Source organism: Hydra vulgaris, chromosome 12 (genome assembly GCF_038396675.1).
Source record: "Hydra vulgaris chromosome 12, alternate assembly HydraT2T_AEP".
NCBI lineage: Eukaryota > Metazoa > Cnidaria > Hydrozoa > Anthoathecata > Hydridae > Hydra > Hydra vulgaris.
In genome coordinates, this window is record NC_088931.1 from 15,776,172 (window position 1) to 15,795,722 (window position 19,551).

The 19,551-nt window shown below is 28.4% G+C and overlaps 2 protein-coding genes across 2 annotated transcripts in view; one reads left to right on the plus strand and one right to left on the minus strand.

Annotated features, from left to right (window-relative positions):
- Positions 1-5,335: 5,335 nt before the first annotated feature.
- On the minus strand, positions 5,336-6,083 carry LOC124807946 (uncharacterized). Its single transcript, XM_065812326.1, has 3 exons — positions 5,930-6,083; positions 5,677-5,796; positions 5,336-5,514 (listed from the first exon to the last, which is right to left on the minus strand). Exons 1-3 carry the CDS (start codon positions 5,982-5,984, stop codon positions 5,345-5,347), a joined length of 345 nt encoding a protein of 114 aa, XP_065668398.1. The 5' UTR covers positions 5,985-6,083; the 3' UTR covers positions 5,336-5,344.
- Positions 6,084-7,206: 1,123 nt separating this feature from the next.
- The window catches only part of LOC100215487 (thymidine phosphorylase), a 45,764-nt gene continuing 33,419 nt past the window's right edge, over positions 7,207-19,551 (plus strand). The window contains exon 1 of the mRNA XM_065812323.1: positions 7,207-7,345. The gene's annotated coding sequence lies outside the window, so the exon portion shown is untranslated. The remainder of the gene's footprint in view (positions 7,346-19,551) is intronic.

Genomic DNA, 19,551 nt, shown 5'->3' on the forward strand with positions numbered 1-19,551 from the left:
ATTTCATGCTCCACTAAGTGACTGCACTTTTCTTGCAGAAAAAGTCTTAATGCGTCTAACGTTGCCACTACTTTGTCAAGAGTTAAGCCTTTAGTCTGCAGATACTGCTGTGTCAAATTAACTTCCTCAAGTACAGCAGCGCAAAAGTAAAGGTTGCACAGAAACGTGAAATCACAGATAGCAGGTAAAAGATCTTGTGCTGCACTTCTTATTACAACATTTTCACGAAGATCACATTGAGCTTTAACCGCCGCCACACATTCATCAAACTTATATTTCACCGGTTTAATTGCTACTTCATTGTATGTTTCTGCATCAATGTTGTGATTGTGATTCTCTTCCATTTCTGGCTTTAGTTGTTCTTTTGAAGATTGCGTGCTGTCAAAATTTGAGGAATCTATATCAATTGTAGATTGTGGAAAAAGATCATTTGATGAACCTTGGCCATCAATTGGTCTCCTGACATATTCAGCCATAATTATATTTAATGATTTTAGTGATTCACATCTTTTCTTCTTAGCTTTTCGTTGCTCGCATCCTCTAGGCCTCTTTGATTTGTGCACTTCATGTGACATGATGGAATATTCTAAACTAATATATATATATATATATATATATATATATATATATATATATATATATTAGAAATCAAGGACTTAAAAAAATACAACTAAACAAAAAGATTATGTAATGATTTAATGATGGCTATTTGGCAAACAGCTAATTCTCAGTTGAATATGATTAGTCAATGCTATGATAAATTTTAAGAAGATTTTTTGCAATGTTGGTTGTTCTTTTAATCTTAAAATAATAATAATGAATGGGTTTTATTAATAAAGCATATAAATTATTATTTATAAATATATTAGATATATATACCTTAAATTAAAAGTGCTGCTGAGCTGTAATTGTACAAATTCAAGGTAACTACGTGTTTTATTTAAATTAATCAATATTTAAATTAATTCAAAATAAATGTTTATTTCGTTAGATTTTTAGAATTTGTTAGTTTTAGAATTATTTTTGGTGTCACTCTTGATGATGTCAACCGGTGCGGCCTGCACCCCCTAGCGACGCCCCTGCATAGAGCTTATAAGAAATTTATAACTAGGTTTGTTTTTTTCCTAAACACATATCATTATTAGCTCAGCGATTTAGTGTGCAGTCATCAGTATCATTTCGGGGAGTTTAAGACCTTCCCTTAGCAAAATAAATTTCGAAATTTTTTTAACCTTGCTTATATATTTATAGCAAAAGAATAATAATATTGAAAAAAAGATTTCTAAATGTTAAAATAAAATTTTAAAGTTTTCTAATTTTATAGATTTATTATGCACGATTGTTTCATATACTGCCTGCAAACTTAACATGAGCTGAAAACGTTTACACTTGCAGACGTTTGTTCGTAACTCTATACAAATGGCAGAACTAAGATCTCAGACCATTAAAAACTATAGACGCGGGTAAGCTAAAAAACACTTATCTAAAAGTAAAATATTTTGCGCAGTGACGTCAGTTTGTGGCAAAACAAACTTTTATACGTGAAGTTTGCTTTACGTTTATATTACATTTTTGATTAATATTAATTATGATGTATACAACTGCACAAAAAGATATAAAACTTTGTATTACAAATATATCATTTCGCGGATAAGAGTTTTCATTTTTATAATTTATTACAATAGTAATAAATAAATAGTTTTATAGAAATAACATAGTATTTACTATATTATAAAAATATTTTTTATATATTTTAAATAAAATTAGGAATTTTTCTAAAAAATTTAACTAAAATCATAGTAATAGTTTTGTTTGTTGTTGTTGTTTTTTGCAACAAAGTGACGTCACAGACGCAAAAAACTGTTGGCCCTAAACGATTTACGAAAAGCACTGTCAAACTTTTTTAATGGTCTTAAGGTGAGTTTCCATTCATCCGTTTTTTCACGGAAACGGAAAAGGAAAAGGGCAAATAATCACGTGGGCATGCGTAGTATAGGTTTTAATTTGCCCGAAAGAAAACTACGCATGCTCAAGTTCTTTTTTGCCTTTCCTACGCCATTCCCGTAAAAAAGCGGATGAGTGGAAACTCACCTTTAGAAGAAGTTGACGTAATTTTAGCAACTAGAAGTTATCAAGAGAGGGGCAAATCTAAATTCGAAGTTTCAAATTTTCCACTTGGATGAGACAATATGTTTTGTGTTTTTTCAATTGTGTCAATTTTTTTTTGAATACACTAACATAAATACAAAAATTCAAAACAAAACAGTTTGAGCAAAAAAGACTTAATTATCAGAAAGATCTTCTTATATTATACACGATCCTGTATCAAACGTTGTATAAGTGGATTTTTTACATTTGCATATAACATATGTGTTTATATACGTTGTTTATATATAAGTGCAACTTTATTCCAATGCAATAAAATTGCGCTTATTTAAAGAACCCGCTTGAAAAGTGTTGATTAGTTGTAATCGGTATAAGAGTTTAAAAAATGGTTTATTTTTCAATTGAGTGCATAAATTCGATAGATTAGCGGTTTAATGCCCTGTCATCAGTGTCGTTTTGCGATGGTTCAAATGCCCTTAATACTTATTTTCAATTTTTTCAATCTGACCGTAATTATTTATAGTAAAAAAATATATCCCAATGGGCACGGTACGTTTTTAAAACGTTTTTTAAACATTTTAATAAGGTTTAAACCTAATAAAAACGTCCAAAGAACGTTTTAAAAACGTACTGTGCCCACTGTAAAAGAGGTTATACCTGCTTATCTTACGCAACCTTCCCCTATTATTATTATCAACAATAACGCAATAATAATAATACGCAACCTTCCCCTATTATTATATATTATGTATGTATATATATATATATATATATATATATATATATATATATATATATATATATATATATATATATATATATATATATATATATATATATTTATATATATATATATATACATATATATAGTTGTGTGCATGTATAATATATATATGTGTATATATATATATTATTTTTATTATTATTATTATTATTATTATTATTATTATTATTATTATTGTTATTTATTATTATTTAGTCACACGGAACAATACATGAACCGTAAGTTCATCATTAACTAGCAAAGCTAGTTCGTATAGCAGCTTTGAAGCAGCCACGGAAAATGATGTGCTATGGTAACTGTTTTAGATGCCGATCTAAATTAATTTTGAACTTTTTCACTAAAGTAGTATTTACTACATTGTCTGGCAAGGCATTCCATGCAATTGCTGCGCAGTTGTTAAAAAAGTTATATCGGACTTGACAGTTTGTTGATTTCACGATGGTACCGGATGCGAAATCCATAGCTGAGGGGAATAATAATTGGATTAATAAACTAGTTAACTTACTCGATTTTGTTCTCTAATTTAAATTTTCAAATAAGGCCCAATTGTTTTCTTCGTTCTCATAGAGTGAGACCAAGTTTGATACATCTTGATTTATAATCAAAAGGCTTCATTTATTGCCGTACTTTTGTAAAACGCCGTTGAATCCTTTAATATATAGAAATGTCCTTTTCTAAATAAGGACACCAATTGGTAATAGAAAATTCTAAAAGTAGACGTATATAAGTTGTATATAGCTTTTTCCAGAGTTGTGCATCTCTGCTTATGAAGCTGTGTTTTAGGGTACCAAGCATTTTATTAGCTTTGGCTGCAGCAATAGATGTTTGGAAGTTTTGCTTTAGGTCATAGGAAATTAAATCACCAAGGTCTAATTCTGATGAGGTTGATTCAAGTTGAATTCTGTTGAGACTGGTCATCAATAAAGTATTGGTGTGGAACGGATTTGGATTGGTTGAAATGCTTTATATTACATTTCCTAATACTTAACACCTGATATTATTGACAATATAATAGTAATCTGTTGACAATAGATTACTATCATATTGTCAATAGGTTACTATTATATTTTCAATAGGTTACTACTATATTGTCAATAGGTTAATATTATATTGTCAATAATATAAGGTTTTTACTTCAGATAAGAGACCATCACACCAAGGTGTCGTTCTACTACAATTTTTTCGAGTGGACAACGCATGCCGTCGTCTTTGGTTATCGAGTATTCGCACGTCAACTTGTTATATGCACGGCGAACATGCATTACTTTGCATTTCTCAATTTTGAAATGCATAAGCCAAATATGTGATCATTACACTGCTCAGTCAATGTCAACTTGGATTGATGCTATCCAGGAAAGGGATGAATTCAAGATGGGTGGTTATATCTAATCTGTACTAATTTCTTGGCTCGTGAAATGCAAAAACAATTTATTATATTTAAAAACTTTTAAATGTAATTTCCAGTTATATGTATACTTATGTACTAGCATTTAACATGGAATTTAGTATTGGCTGGAATATACTGTGTATAACTTAACTATGGAAACGTTTTAGTTAGACAAAAGTTGTAGTAGTATTTAGAATAACGATGCAAAAATTGATTTTTGAAACGTCAAAAAATTAAGTAAAACAGTGTTCTCATTAAAATTATTTTACTATTTTGTTTTCTAAAAAACGAGTATTTATTATTTAAATATATAAAATTTTAATATGTAAGCATTTTGTTCGAATTGGTCAAATAATCTAAAACTTTATACTGGTGGAGATCTGGGCACAAGCTCAGTTGGTAGTGTAATAGATAAAATATTTTTAGTGTTGAAAATATTTGGTATTCAAAAAAAGTGATTTTCCACTAATTACTAATTAATTGTACCTAAAAAAATAATCCATAAATCCCTTTTCGCTCCGACCCCGACCCCCATCCCTCACCTCTTTTAGGGGTGTGCTCCCCCTTGTTACACAACTGTATGTATTTTGATTGTGTCATTTTATTAGCTGACTAGTGTTAAACAAGGTATCACATTTTTTTCATTTTCTATTAAAAGCAAAATCTCAAGCAAATTTGAAAACAAAAAGCAGTATTTACATAAATGCATAATGAAGACAGTACAAAGCTAAATTACGAATCGAACGAATATAATTCCAGAAGCATAATTCCTAATAAACATTTTCACATTTGAAACATCTAACAGCACTTTTGAGCTTTTATTTCAGTTTTTATTTCATTTTAATTGTCAAGTATAAAATTAAAACACTAAATTTGTATTTTAATAATTATTATTAATTACAATAACTAACCGGTTAAAACAAACCGGTTTTTAGTTAAGCAAGGCGCTTTATTGTTAAAAAACATGACAACAAGAAATTTTAAATGAAAATCTTTTTTTTTTTTTTTTTTTTTTTTTTACAGTTTACAATTTTTGTTCTTATCATAAGTTTTCTTCCTTAAAAAAATTAGATTTTTATTGACCCTTTTTTAAGAGCCTTTCTTAGTTTTCTTCTGAGCCAATATTTTCTCCATTTGTTCTTAAGTTTGTTGTTATAATTTTTTATCTTTCTCTTTAACTTTGACCATTTTGATTCCTTTGGTAAGATAATGGTGGCAGGATCTGCCTGAAGTTCATCTATTTGAGAAAAAAAATGAAAATTTTTAATTTTATATTATGGTTTTCTTTATACTTTGATATTATTTTTGATGTAAATTAGAAATTGCAACTGCATTAAAAACAAACTGAGTTTATGAAAGAATAATCATGAAAATATATGTAAAAAATAATTAAAATTACTTTGGATTTCGAAATCTTCTTCGTCGTTTTCTTCTTCTGAGTCGTTTTCTAGTTCATTTGATGAGTTAGAGAAAATATCTTCAGTGTCAGCACCATCATCAATATCATCGTAATCAATTTCTAAAGAAAATTATTTAAATATTTTTCAAAACTATTTAACCAAGATTATTCGAAATGTTAAAAATTCTTTGATACACTAAAATTTATGTTTATAATTTTTTAAATTTAAAAAAATAAAATCTTAAGAATATACCTCCGTAAGAGAATGCGATAGTTAAGAATAAGCAAATAATCATAAACGCCTTCATTTTCGAATGACACTAGAATGATTTTTTCCCTCTATTTATAGTAGTTGGTGTATTTTTGTTATGCATTAAATTGGAAATCAATAAAAAAAAAAACTTTCATTTTTAAAAACAGGGGGTTATTTTAATAAAAAAAACAAGAATCTGTTTATTAAGTTAAAACATTTTTAACATCCTGAATTTATTTGTAAGCAAAGTCTTAAACAAAGTCTCAAATATTTGTTTGTCACCGCGTTTAGGATATCTTTGATAGCTATACAAGTGGGTAGTTTGAAATAATATTATTTGCTATTTTGAAATTAAAAAAATCGTTCGATATCGTGCAATATTTTGATAGACAATTGAATCTAGTGGGCGTTGACCGTTAAATTGAATTTATCATAATATGCTTATGATTTCTTGTTTCCAGGAATTTATTTCAGTCCTAATTTAAAAGAAAAATTTTTTAAACAAGAAAAAGGTTTTCAGTATTTTTTTTTAATTTTTTTTTTTTAACTGCTGTGCACAAATGACGCTGTTATAAGAGTGCAGAGCATCATTTACGTCGTTATACTGTTGTTGTTTTGTTTTATTAACCACCCACTGTAATTATAAACCATCCATTGTAAATTTTAAACTAAAAAAAATTAGGACTTGCAAAATCAAAAACAATGTTTCGGAAAGTAAGAATAAAAAGTGAATAGTTTATCTACACACATTTTATGTTTGATTCGATATAGCCATTTCATGGATACATATTAAAACGCATACTTCAAACAAGCATGTATAAATAGACTTTCACGATCGTATTTAACGCGTATTATTTGATAAAAAAAACTTTTAAGCGCTTTTAGCTAAATGCTAGAAAAAAACGAAATATTTTTTCTTTTCTTTGAAAAATTTTTTAAAAGTTTTTAATAAACTTTAATAATATCAAAATTTATCAAAAGATTTCAAATTTATTCTAGATATCTTTTAACGTTAAAAAATTAAAAAGTTCAACGTCGCGTTGATGCAGTAACAAAGTCAAGCTTCAAAAAAGATTAACATTATTTTTACAAATCATATTATTTTACTCTGGAAGGATTGTACTTGTAAAGTGGTTTTCCGGATCAAAATGGAGTATTTTTTCAGAAGCCTCGGCATGCCCCCTGGCGTCATTTAATCACTCACAGTTTTAATTACTTAAGTTGAGCGTTGAAGTCTTTGGTAAACGTAGCAAATTATTGTATTTCAAGAAAATATTGGCTTTCCTTATTTTAATTCTCTAAAATAAATATTGATAAAAGTGAATAAAATGTGAAATCGTGAGATGAATTCCGTTTAATGTTATGTAATTATTACGACATTGTGAAGCATCGCGTCACCATTCTGTCTAATTTGATGTAAGTATAACAATTTGATGTAAATATAAACTATATAATAAAAAAAAAATTTACATTTTTTTGTGGAATAACGTACTCGAGCTGTTTGTTTTTTTTGGACCCAAAGCATTTAGCGTTAGCTTCTAATACTATCAATGAGCAACCGATCATATGCCAATGTGTGCTTACATACAGACCAAAATTAAAAAATGTTTTTAAATTAAGACAAACTAATTTCTGCTGCTCGGGTAGCTTCTCAATCTCATAGTTGTACCAAAATTATGTAAAAGTCTTTGGAAATTTTCTTATTATTCAGTTAAATGCAAATTTCTTTTTAAAGTAACAATATCGTGAAAAAACTACTGTTTGACTAGAGCTGAAACAACTTTTGCAATTTGAGGATATTATTCTCAAATAGACTTCCTGAGAAGTATGTAAAAAAAAAGAATTTTTTATAATAAAAGTTATAAAACGCTAAATAAGTGGTACTCAACCTTTTATCATGATACATGCTTAAATTTTTGTAACGCGTGTTTAAGACTTGTGACACGTGCCTAAAGTCTTGTGACACGTGCATGAGACATGGTTGCATATGCCTAAAATCTTGTGACACAGATTTAGGATTTTGTGACGCAATCTTTAAAATAATTTTGTTGGACAAAAAAGTTTTTTTAATTTATCAAGGAAAAAACAAAAACACAAACGGTATAAAATCGAGTTAATTATAAAGTAGAATGATTATCTGTTTACCTCTGTCTGTGTCTTTTTAAATCATAACGCTGCTTATGACGCAAAAATAAACGAATACTAAACGTTAATAAAATTTTGTTCTTCTCAAGTTAAAACTTTAGAATTAATTTTGAATATATTTATTTATTTTTTATTTTTTGCACTAGATAGATTTATTTCCAGAGGTTTACATTCGGTTATGTTTATCATTTTTTGCAGAAACATCAAGATAAGCTCGTATTTAATATGTTTAATTGTTAAAAAATATCTAAAATATAATATTTAATACAAATAGAATTAAAACATTGTTGTCAACACCGCAGTTTATAAGACTTTATAACCAATAACGCCTCGACATTGTTGTTTACTTTTAAAAAGCATCGCTAAAGAATACAGTTAAATTTCTTAAACAAACTTTAAACTTTTGTTTTAACTTAAACCTTATTTTTGGTCTCTTAAAATTATTTTACCAATTTATTATTAAATTTAGTAATTACGTTACAAAACTTAATTATAAAAAAGTTCAAGTGATTTTTATTTTAGGCTTAATTAACATTTTTTTAACAAATTTTTATTGTTGTGTTGTCTTTAAGTGTGCTATCTTAACCTGTTTAATCTGTTTTACCTAAAATGAAAATAGAAAAAAACTGAAATTGCACAAAGTGAAAGAAAACATTGGAGAAACAAATTACAGCTTTGCCGATGTGGTTGAAGAGACGAGGCCATATTTCCTAACCAGGAACACAATAAGCGATCAAATTAGATTTCGACATTAACAAAAAGAATGATGTTCAAATAAGCTTCTGATATCCAGGCTTGGATATCAAAAAGAAAACGTCACAAAACTTTTTTTTACTTCTTAAGTTAAAAAGATTGTCTGTACTTCTGAAAAAATCGTGGTGGTCTTTTCTAGGCTGTTGTTGACGGTTCATTCTAGAGCCTCAAAACTATATTTAAGTAATAATGCATTTAGGTGCGTTATTACTTATAAGGCTGACCACAACGAAACGAGTTCTCTGTGGGCGAAAGAAATTTGATATGGGAGTCGTTGATAGAATCTAAAAAACTGCCTATACCACAATTGCGCATCACTTTAAGCCTCATTAAACAATTTGTCACTGCTCTTAAAAAATAATTTAGCATCCTAAGTATACAGTGTGCAAGTAATCAGTATGCAGCCTAAAGATCTTTTTCTAAATTTGTCCGAGGCTGAATTAAAATATAAGAGCTGGTACCTTCTTTAGACCAAAAATTAAGAATATCATAGATTTTCTGCAAATTTTATTAAGAATTAAGCTATATAGGATAAGCCAATATTGGCTGCTGAATGTTACTTAAAGCTCATGTCCTCGACGATAACCTCAATAAATTTAAAAAGAACATGGGAGTTTATCAAGAGGAACTTGACGAGTGCTTTGATCAAGGTATATATTGGGCTTTAAACGCCATTATCAAGGACAGTTTGACAAAATCATAATAAAAACTGTGTTTGAAGACTGCTTCGTGAAAGTGATTTTTTGTACACTCACCAACCTAGAAAATTAATGACATAAGTTATCTAATAACTTATATATTTACAACCATGTAACATGGTATTTATATACCATTATTCCATAATGCTACGTTCTTTAACTACAACTTTGTAGCTTAAAAACTTTGAAATACCGCAACAAATGTCGTCGAATTTCAAAGTTTGTTTTGAATGTTTTGTTTTAAAAAACAAAACATTAAAACAAAAGCTAGAAATCAACAAATATAAATAATTTTATAAGCCGTATCAAATAAGTAGGAGTACGTTATTTATGACGTTGTAAAACTCTGAAAATGGTCACTCTCTCCGTTGATCCAAAAAGATTTTTTTTTATTGACGGTTTTAACAATCTTTTAATATTTTAAAGTTAATTTATTAAAGATACAGTTAATTCCGTAATTGTTCGTTGATTATTTATTACAAAACAAACAAAATATATTTAGATAGATCTATATATAGATCTATTTATTTATAGAACAAATTACTTTTTTTGTTAATTGCTGTTCAGGAGTATTGTCTTTATAAACAGTGTGTTTTATATGACTTTATTTAACGAGTCTAATATCGGTCTTTGTAACTTTAAATTATGTTTTAACTTTCAATTGGTCGGAGCTTCGACATTGGTAGCGGAGTCAGAGTTGCTAAACAAAATCGCGACTCCTACTCCAATAGTAAAACTTCTCGGTATTGCACGCGCATGTACAAAATATTTAACCTTCAAAATATATATATTCATATATTCATTTATTTCATATTCGTTTAGCTTGGGAGTCGGAGTTGGAGTCGTACTCTGAAAATTTCAACCATTGTAGTCGGAGTAGGAACTTCTTTTTACGACTCTTCACCCGTGATGACATTAAGTGCATATTTAAAAAAAAGTTATCCAATTGTAAAATTCATATGATAAGTCCATATTGTAAAAAACAAACATTATATTTGAAAAAAATCCAGATTTACTTATTATTAAAAATGAAAATAGTACGAAATTGAATTTAAGGCCGATTCCGATGCATCAGTGTCTGCACTAATCGGCAGCGGCCAAAAGTAGGATTTGGTGCACCTGTTTTTATACATTATGTTTTCCATTTTTGGTGTAAATTGCCTGCACAATTCTACACAATCTATCTATTCAACTATTATCTATTCATTATTTATTATTCAATTATTTCCCACAGATTCTTAAGAATCTGAAAAGAGTCTCCCAAAGATCTTTGATAGACTCTTTTCCCAAAGATATTTGCTAGACTCTTTTACCAAAAATCTTTGGTAGACTCTTTTCGGCAGATTCTTTAGTCTGGTTTTTAAAATGCTAGATTAATAACTATTTTACGTTATTACACACACACACACACACACACACACACACACACACACACACACACACACACACACACACACACACACACACACACACACACACACACACACACACACACATACACACACACGCACACACGCACACACACACACACACACAAGCACACATGAGCGCAATTAAAATTAATAAGAACAGTAACCAATTGTTTTGCAGCTTTGAAGATGAAAAAATATTATAAAAAATAGCTTGCGGTACTATCTGTTTGTCCCTAATACAAAACTTTGCTTTTGCCATACCCAATACAACATCTTACAATAAACCACTCATAAGTCCATGAAATGTCTTGTATGCTTAGTTTACTTTTTAAACTTTTTTCTGTAAAACTTGTCCATCACTGACCTAGTTCAACATGTCCAATACTTATGTCCAATGAATTGCTTGGTTTTTTTCTATTTTCTGGTCTTATTATTCTTATCTCATCTTATATTCTTATCTTATTCTGGTTGAATCTTTTGCAGTTTAAATACATAATATTTATTATGTATTTAAACTGTAAAACAATATCTTTTAAAAAAAAGATGATGATTTATAAACGTTAGAACTGCATTTTAGCTCAAAGAGTCGCTGTTTTTATACAAGTTAACATATCAAACATTTTATTAATTGCAAGTAATTCAGCACTTTTTAGTTATTTTATGTATATATGTGTTCTGTTTAAATATTTAAACCTGTTTTGATGCAGTGTTAGCTTATTAACTAACTAGACACTCCGACTATTAAACCAATGCTCACCCTTATCTCTAGTATTTTATTGGGTGTAATATTTTTCCTAATGCATTTCCAAAATATCATGCTCGATCTTTTAAAATGCTGTTAGCAGGAAGTAATTCCTTTTAATTACTCCTGGTCAGGTCAGGTTCAGGATCATCACAATCACCCTGCTACTGGAAATATGTAAACCAGTACTACCTGCCCCATGCCCTGCTGCCTTGTAGAGTGTGCTTTTTTAGGCTAGGGCTAGGAGAAATAAACTCCAACTTAAAATACCCCTGTCTTGGGGTACTCGTTTGAGTAATAGCTAAAAATGGTGTCTCGATAAAAATACTCATCTTATGCAGATGTTAACTGCATCCAGCTACTGTCTTTTAGGAGGCCTCCTAAAAGGCAGTAGGTACCTCCTAAAAGACACTTAGGTGGTTCTGACGATGTAAAGATCTCTTCAACTTTTTCATCTTGTACTTTCTTTTAGGACTTACCCTATCATTGCAATACTTACTACTACCTAAAAGCTGATTGGGATTCTTTATCTATATCTAATCGTAATCATTTTTTTTTATCTTTTTCAAAAGAATAACTCTGTTGAAAACAAAAAGCGATTTATTACTGCAAGAAATTGATGTAAAAAGGTGCTGTCAGATGCTAAGCTCCATTATTCTCAGTTCACTAAATCTTGCAGCTTATCTCAGAAGTTAGGCTCTAGAGACTTTTGGAAGCTCTTTGACAGTGTCGTTAACAAAGATAGATCTAATATTCCATTATCTTGAATTTTTCTTTTTTTCTTCTTCTTCTTCTTCTTCTTCTTCTTCTTCTTATTATTATTATTATTATTATTATTATTATTATTATTATTATTATTATTATTATTATTTTTATTATTATTATTATTAGTCATTTTATTTGATGAGTTTTTTGATCCAAGTATCTTTTTTTTATTGCATAAAAGATAAAATATTTGTAAACTAAAAACTTTCTTCTTCTATTCAATCATATTTTATTTTTATTATTAACCATATATAGATATAAATAAAGGTATCAAAAATACTTAAGCAATTAAGTATATTACTGAGATGTATAGACAACATGGGGTGAAACCATAATACAATATAAACATCATCTTTTTTTTCTTTAAATGTCAGCATAGTACTAAAACATTGGCTTGTAAATACCAGAATGCCAAAAAACAGGGTTAAAAAATCGGATATTGCATCTTGTAGATCAAATTAAGAATTTTGAAGCATTTAATAGGCAAATAGAACAAGACTGACCCGGTTACTATGGATAAAAAGATAACTATATCCAATTAAAATGCAAATTTTTCTATCAAAATGTATGTATAAATGTATGTATTATGGAATGGGTTGGAAAGTTAAGCTATTAAAAAAGTGCAACAATTTGACCCTGAAAAAATGAGCAAAACGTTCTAATTTTAGGTAATTTTACGGATTTATCAATTGACCAATTTCTTTATCTCTCGTGACAAATTTTTTCAAATTCTTGTTTACGAAAATTAATTTAAATCAAAATTCAGTTTCTAATATAGAGACCCCCTATAGAATGGCTAGCGGTTGGTGACGGAGGGTTGGTTTTCTTACTTACATCCATATTACTTGTCTCTTTCTTCACGAAATGTTTATTTACCATCTGACTTGAAGCTTTATATTTTACATAAAGTTTGATTAGATTTTCATATAGGCGCTGCAAAATATACGGTTTGTGCAACATTTTTATTTTTCTCAACCTCAAGTAGCTGGGATAGTTCAAGTACCATATATTCTTTATGTTAACATATTTTACAAAGATAAAGTAAAAGTTTTAAAAAGTGCGAGTAAACTAAAAGGATTGGGAATATCAATGAGGTTTATTCATTGGAAACTGCATCTATCAGGAAAAAACTACTCGAGCAAATGAAGATACATACGAAAAATGGTATGTTTTTGGTTGTAATTTATGATAATATAATAGTAAAAGAATTCAGGAAATTACAAAACTTTAATTATTTTATACTTTAAATATTTTGTTAGTATAATCTTTCTTGTTGTTATGGAACCATTCTTGTTTTTATGGAACCTTTCTTGTTGTTATGGAACCTTTCTTGTTGTTATGGAAGATACGAATTTTCGTGAATTAAGCTTTAAGGCTTTCCAAACAAACAAAAACATACTTTTAGAGAATCATTTAGATTCAGATGTTAATTTTTTTAACACTGATGAAATAATTAGCAACATATGCCCTTATTATTATAATTCCGATATTTCTAATCTTTCTGCTGATATATTAATGACTTCTCTATTTTACACCGAAATATTAGGAGCTTTCAAAAGAAATTTTGATAAATTTAAAGATTTTTTATATAGTGTTAATTTAACAAATTTTAAAATTATTTTTCTCACTGAGACCTGGTGTCGAGATAAACAAGTTAAAAAAGATTCAAATCTTCAACTACAAAACTATAAAGTTATTCATCAAGTCAGAAATTCTGAGACAATAGGTGGAGGAGTATGTATTTTTATCCACAAATCTTTAAATTTTAAACCGCTAACCATATTTAGTGTAATTAGTAATGATAGCAAATCATTAACGATCGAAGTTATAAATAAAATCACTAAAAATATCATTGTACATTTTGTGTACAGACCGCCATCTGGTAATAACAAATTTTTTGAAAGACACTTCAAAAATTTAATTAAAAACAAAGTTTTATGAGGCAAATGTGTCTTTTTTGTGGGGGATTTTAATTATAATGCGCTTGATTACGACATAAAAAAAAATGTTTAAAATTTTATGAACATCGTATTTCAAAATGGGTTCATTCCAACAATAAATAAACCAGCACGAATTACTAGGAATAGCGCAACCTCAATTAATCAAATAATAATTAATGAATATACAAAAAACAAAATAAATACTGGAATAATAATATCTAATATATATCGGATCATTTCCCAATATTTATAATCGCACATAAAGTTGTCGAACACACCCCTCAAAAAAAAAAAAAATTACAAATCGAATATATAATAACATTTCTATGGAACTTTTTAATAATTCTCTGGGACGAAATTTTACTAATTCAAACAACAGATATTGCTTATTACAGTTTTCTTCGGATATTTAAAAAACACTATGATAAAGCTTTCCTGGTGGTAACAAAAATTATTAAAACTAAAAAATTTATAAACCCTTGCATTACACCAGGAATAATAAAATAATAAAAAATAAATAAATAAATAAAAAGATTGTATGAATAGTTTCTGAAAAAAAGAACCTATGAAAATGAATTAAGGTACAAAAAAATAAAGGTCACTTTGAATCCATTATAAGACTTTCAAAGAAGTTATACTACTCAAATAAAATAATAACATTTAAAGGCGATACTCAAAAAATGTGGCAAATCATCAAAGAAGTAATTGAAAAAAAACAACACTTAAGCTAAATGGTCTTCCAAAAAAACTAAATTATCATCATCAAGATATTACAAAAGAATCTATAATTGCTAAAACATATATAGGGTAGGGTGGGGCAAGACGCCCCCCTTAACAAACTTTAGCGTATATAACAAATACTTTTACATTTTCTAGTAATTTTTCTTTTTAATATCAAAGTTTACTTATAAGAGAAGACATTGGTAAGATAAAATAACTACTTTAATACTGGTGATAAACTTTAAAATTAAAAAAACTAATAATTGTGCAAGGAGACATCTTGCCCCAGCCGTGGGGCAAGATGCTCCAAAGAGTGCATCTTGCCCCAAACCTTTAAAACAGTTGTTAAAAATAACTATCAGTTAAAATAAAAGCTATTAATAGTTCTTTAAAAAACTCTTTACATTTTATTAAAATAACTGAAATATAAACACTGCAATTATTCTATGCAATTGTCTTGAAGATAAATAACTTTTTTAAATTTATATCACTAACATAAATGTTCAAATAACATATACATGATTATGATTCACAGTAGTAGCATAAGTCTGAATCATCTGGACTACATGAAAAGTGGTACCAAGATGTACATTTACTACATTGTGTCCAATCATCAAATGGTGGCACATTGTATGGACATATGGTGCATAGAGTTGTATCAGTGATAAAACTTTCAGAGGCAGAAACCATATTATTCTTCCTTTTCATTTGTTTCTTTATGCCATTAGGTCTTTCTGCTTTCTGCTTTTCACGCTTTTTCACTTTTTTTGTTTTCAAATTTATTGATTTCATTTTTTGCTTGATCACCTTATTAAGTGCAGCTTTTTCTTTACACAATATGACTGCTTGTTGCTTTTTTTTTACATTGTTTTCATGCTCTTCTAGTCGCTTCTTGAAAGGTGGAGAAGTAAGGTTTTCAGCTGACTCTGTCTTTCTCTTTCGTTGTCTTAAAACAGGAATTTTGGGATGCGGAGAAATCTTTTCCAAAATATTTAAGGGAGAAGTAAGGCCAAGATACTCATCAACAATTGGCAAAACTGCATCATTAACAGCCTTCAATTTTGCAGCAGTAGTTGTTGTGCTCATGACATTTGCCAACTGTATAGGTGCAACAAGAGGCAAATTAGGCAATTCACTAGACTGCTGACAGATTTTCAATGGCTCAGCTTCATTAGTGAGCAAAGCTGCTTCATCATTAAAAATAAGGTCATTTATTGGGTATAAACCAGAGCATCTAAAACCATTGATTGCTTTGTCAAAGTTTGCAGTAAAGTTGTAGGCAGTTGCAAAAATACCTGCCATGTCAAAAAATGAAATTCTACGCCCCTGATGTGATAACATCCAGTTGCTTGCTGCTGTATTGTAGCCAACTTTCAATGGTTTAAAAAATGTACGATCTAAAGGTTGCATCTTGTGTGTACAATGAAGTGGAAGACTTATGAGATGGATCCCATTGTCACGACAAAAGTTAATGGCCTCAAGTGTTTTGTGACTGTGATGACCATCAAGTACAATTAATTGCTCATTAGTTTTAGATGCATGAGTCACAGCAACAAAATGTGTCAACCATTCAATGAATAAAGATGAATCAGTCCATCCACTGGAGCTAACTTTAACAATTGAGTCTGAAGGTGCACCAACAGCCAGCCTATCAGTCATTCGCTTACGGGGAAATATAAATAAGGGTGGGGCATAAGTGCCACTTGCACTCATTGCACACACAACTGTCACGGTAGCGCCTCTTTCTCCACTAGTTATTTTCGAAACTTGTCGTTTGCCTTTCGTTGCAATTATTTTTCCTGGCTTATGGACATTTGTGATTCCAGTTTCATCCATATTCCAGAGCTGTTTGGCTAAAAAACTTATGTTCCTCAAATAATGATTGTATACTGAAAAAAACTGATTTACTTTTGGTTTATTGAAGCCAATGGCTCTGCTGATACTGGTAGCTTGTAGAGCTCGAATAGAAAGTTGTGGATTGCGAGACATGAATCCTCGCAGCTAATCCACTCCTGCCATTTTTGACTCTTTATTAAAAGGATTATTGATTCCCATTTGTTTAGCAAAATCATATGCTAGGCGACGCACATCTATTGTTGTCAAGTCAAATAATGCTGTTTCAATAATCTGAACTTGTGTAACAAACTTTAATCCAAATTCTTTACTAAAAACAGGAAATTTTCCACCCAGAGACAAACCACCAGCTACTTTTACTTTTCCATCTCGATGACGTTGTAATGTTTTTTTATTAATACTAAATTCTGATGCAACATTCTTTAGACTGCAGCCCATCTTTATTATATCTAATGCTGACTTTATTTTATCATTCGCCGCACCTCTCTGTGTTTTTCGCACATAATTTCTCACCATTATTTGTAATATTTAAATATGTATCTAAAGAAATATTAAAACCTTAAAATTTTAATTATATAAACATACAAACACATACACAGTATCATATAATTATTCAATACATAATTATTTTATACATTACATAACATCTATAACTTAACTCTCTTTGAGTTGAATAAGAACTTACTAAAGTTACATGTACATACAAAATTACTCAAGATTATTAACAATAACACGATGTTGCAATTATTACTATGATGTTGCATGCTAAACACAGCTCCTTTTAGTAAAAATTGTATTATGCACATGTAATAATATATGAAATTGTATTAATACAACTTCATTTAGCTGAATGCGATGCATATTTGTAAAATTTTTACAAATATGTATTGAATTGCAGCAATAGCATGTGATACAGCTTCATTTTACTTAGCATATACATTATAACATATACTTAATATATAAAATTATTTTAAAAAGCTATTTATAAATATGTATAATAGTTATCATAGAAATATAAATATAAATATAAACCAATAAATAAAATATAAACCAATAAATAAAATATAAATATAAACCAACATATAAACATTGTCAATAACTAAATTAGTAAACGTTTTTATGTTCTAAACACACTTTAAAAATGGTAGAAATTCCGTAAAACCACGACGCAAGAAGCCCTTTGAGGGCATCTTACCCCACGTAACCGAGGACATCTTGCCTCATCTGTAGTGAGTGCAAGTTTAATTCAAACAAAATTAATTTTGCTAAGTTATAAAATTTCTTGACTATATTTTATTGTGGGATAAATTCTCTCTAAAACAATACATTTCTTACCTTAATCGTATAAGTATTGCCAATCCAATAAACACTCAAAGTTAGAAGCAACTTACTAACAAAATACTCCAAAAAGTAATAAACCGATTTAAACCTCACCTACCAGCAATATTAAAAACATTTTTTATTCCACGATTTTGTTTTAACTTTATGAATAGTATTATAGAGGGATAAAACATTACCGTTCTATGATGCTCTCACTTAAGCAAAAAGACTTCTTGCCCCACGGGTCATCTTGCCCCACCCTACCCTATATATATTTATAACTTAGTAAATAATATATATATATATATTTATATATATATATATATATATATATATATATATATATATATATATATATATATATATATATATATATATATTTATAACTTAGTAAATAAATAAAAATTTACATGACAGGAGCAAAAAGTTGTCTTATCATTAAGCCCTGTAATATATACCATACATAGCATAGCTTTTAAAAACCGTGTAAGATAATACAAAATCTTTTAAATATAATTTAAATTTTCGTAAAAATTATATTTTAAAGAAAGAAAGAAAGAAAGAAAGAAAAAAAAATAATAATAACTAAATAAAAAAAAAATTATTTTTTATATTTTTTCATCCTAGATCTTTTTTTTTTTATAATTTCTATAATTTTTATAATTTTTTCTGTTAGATAGAGAATAATTGAGAAAAATTTATTTTTTTAAATGCATAATAAAAAAAATATCTAGATAACAAAAATAAAAAGATAAAAAGTGAATGCACTCACTCACATATAAATACATGGCAAATAATTAGGATTACTTTTTACATAAGATTTCAAAAATATATAGTATAAATTTTTTTACAGCCTCGCTAATAAACAAATGATAAAATTAAATCGTGTAAAAATTTACAATAGAATTTTTTTTTTTTATGTGTATATATGAAATTAATAAATATATTCATAATTATAAAAATCAAATCATAAGAGTACTCTTATTTAACGCCTTAAAAGAAATTTAATTCATTGCCGTTTAGTAGAAGAATTTGCCTAAGTTTTGTTTTAAATCGGTTAAGCGAAGAGAGTGTTTTAAGATCATCATTTAAAAGTGTATTCCATAATTTAGGTCCTCGATTTGTTATTGAGTATTAAGTGGCTGAATAATTGGTTTTGGATTGACTAAAGTTATTTTTTGAGAATCTTGTGCTGTATATATGATTTATTTTTTTAATTATTGAATAAAATTTATTTTTTTAATTATTGAATAAAATAAAGACAGTACCGTTT

Bases quoted from the DNA above. Each gene is read 5' to 3' on its own strand.
- LOC124807946 (XM_065812326.1), bottom strand. From the start codon at position 5,984: ATGAAGGCGTTTATGATTATTTGCTTATTCTTAACTATCGCATTCTCT. The intron at 5,797-5,929 runs GTATATTCTTAA...AATTTTCTTTAG, and splicing joins TATCGCATTCTCTTACGGAG to AAATTGATTACGATGATATT. The intron at 5,515-5,676 runs GTAATTTTAATT...TTTCTCAAATAG, and splicing joins AGAAGATTTCGAAATCCAAA to ATGAACTTCAGGCAGATCCT.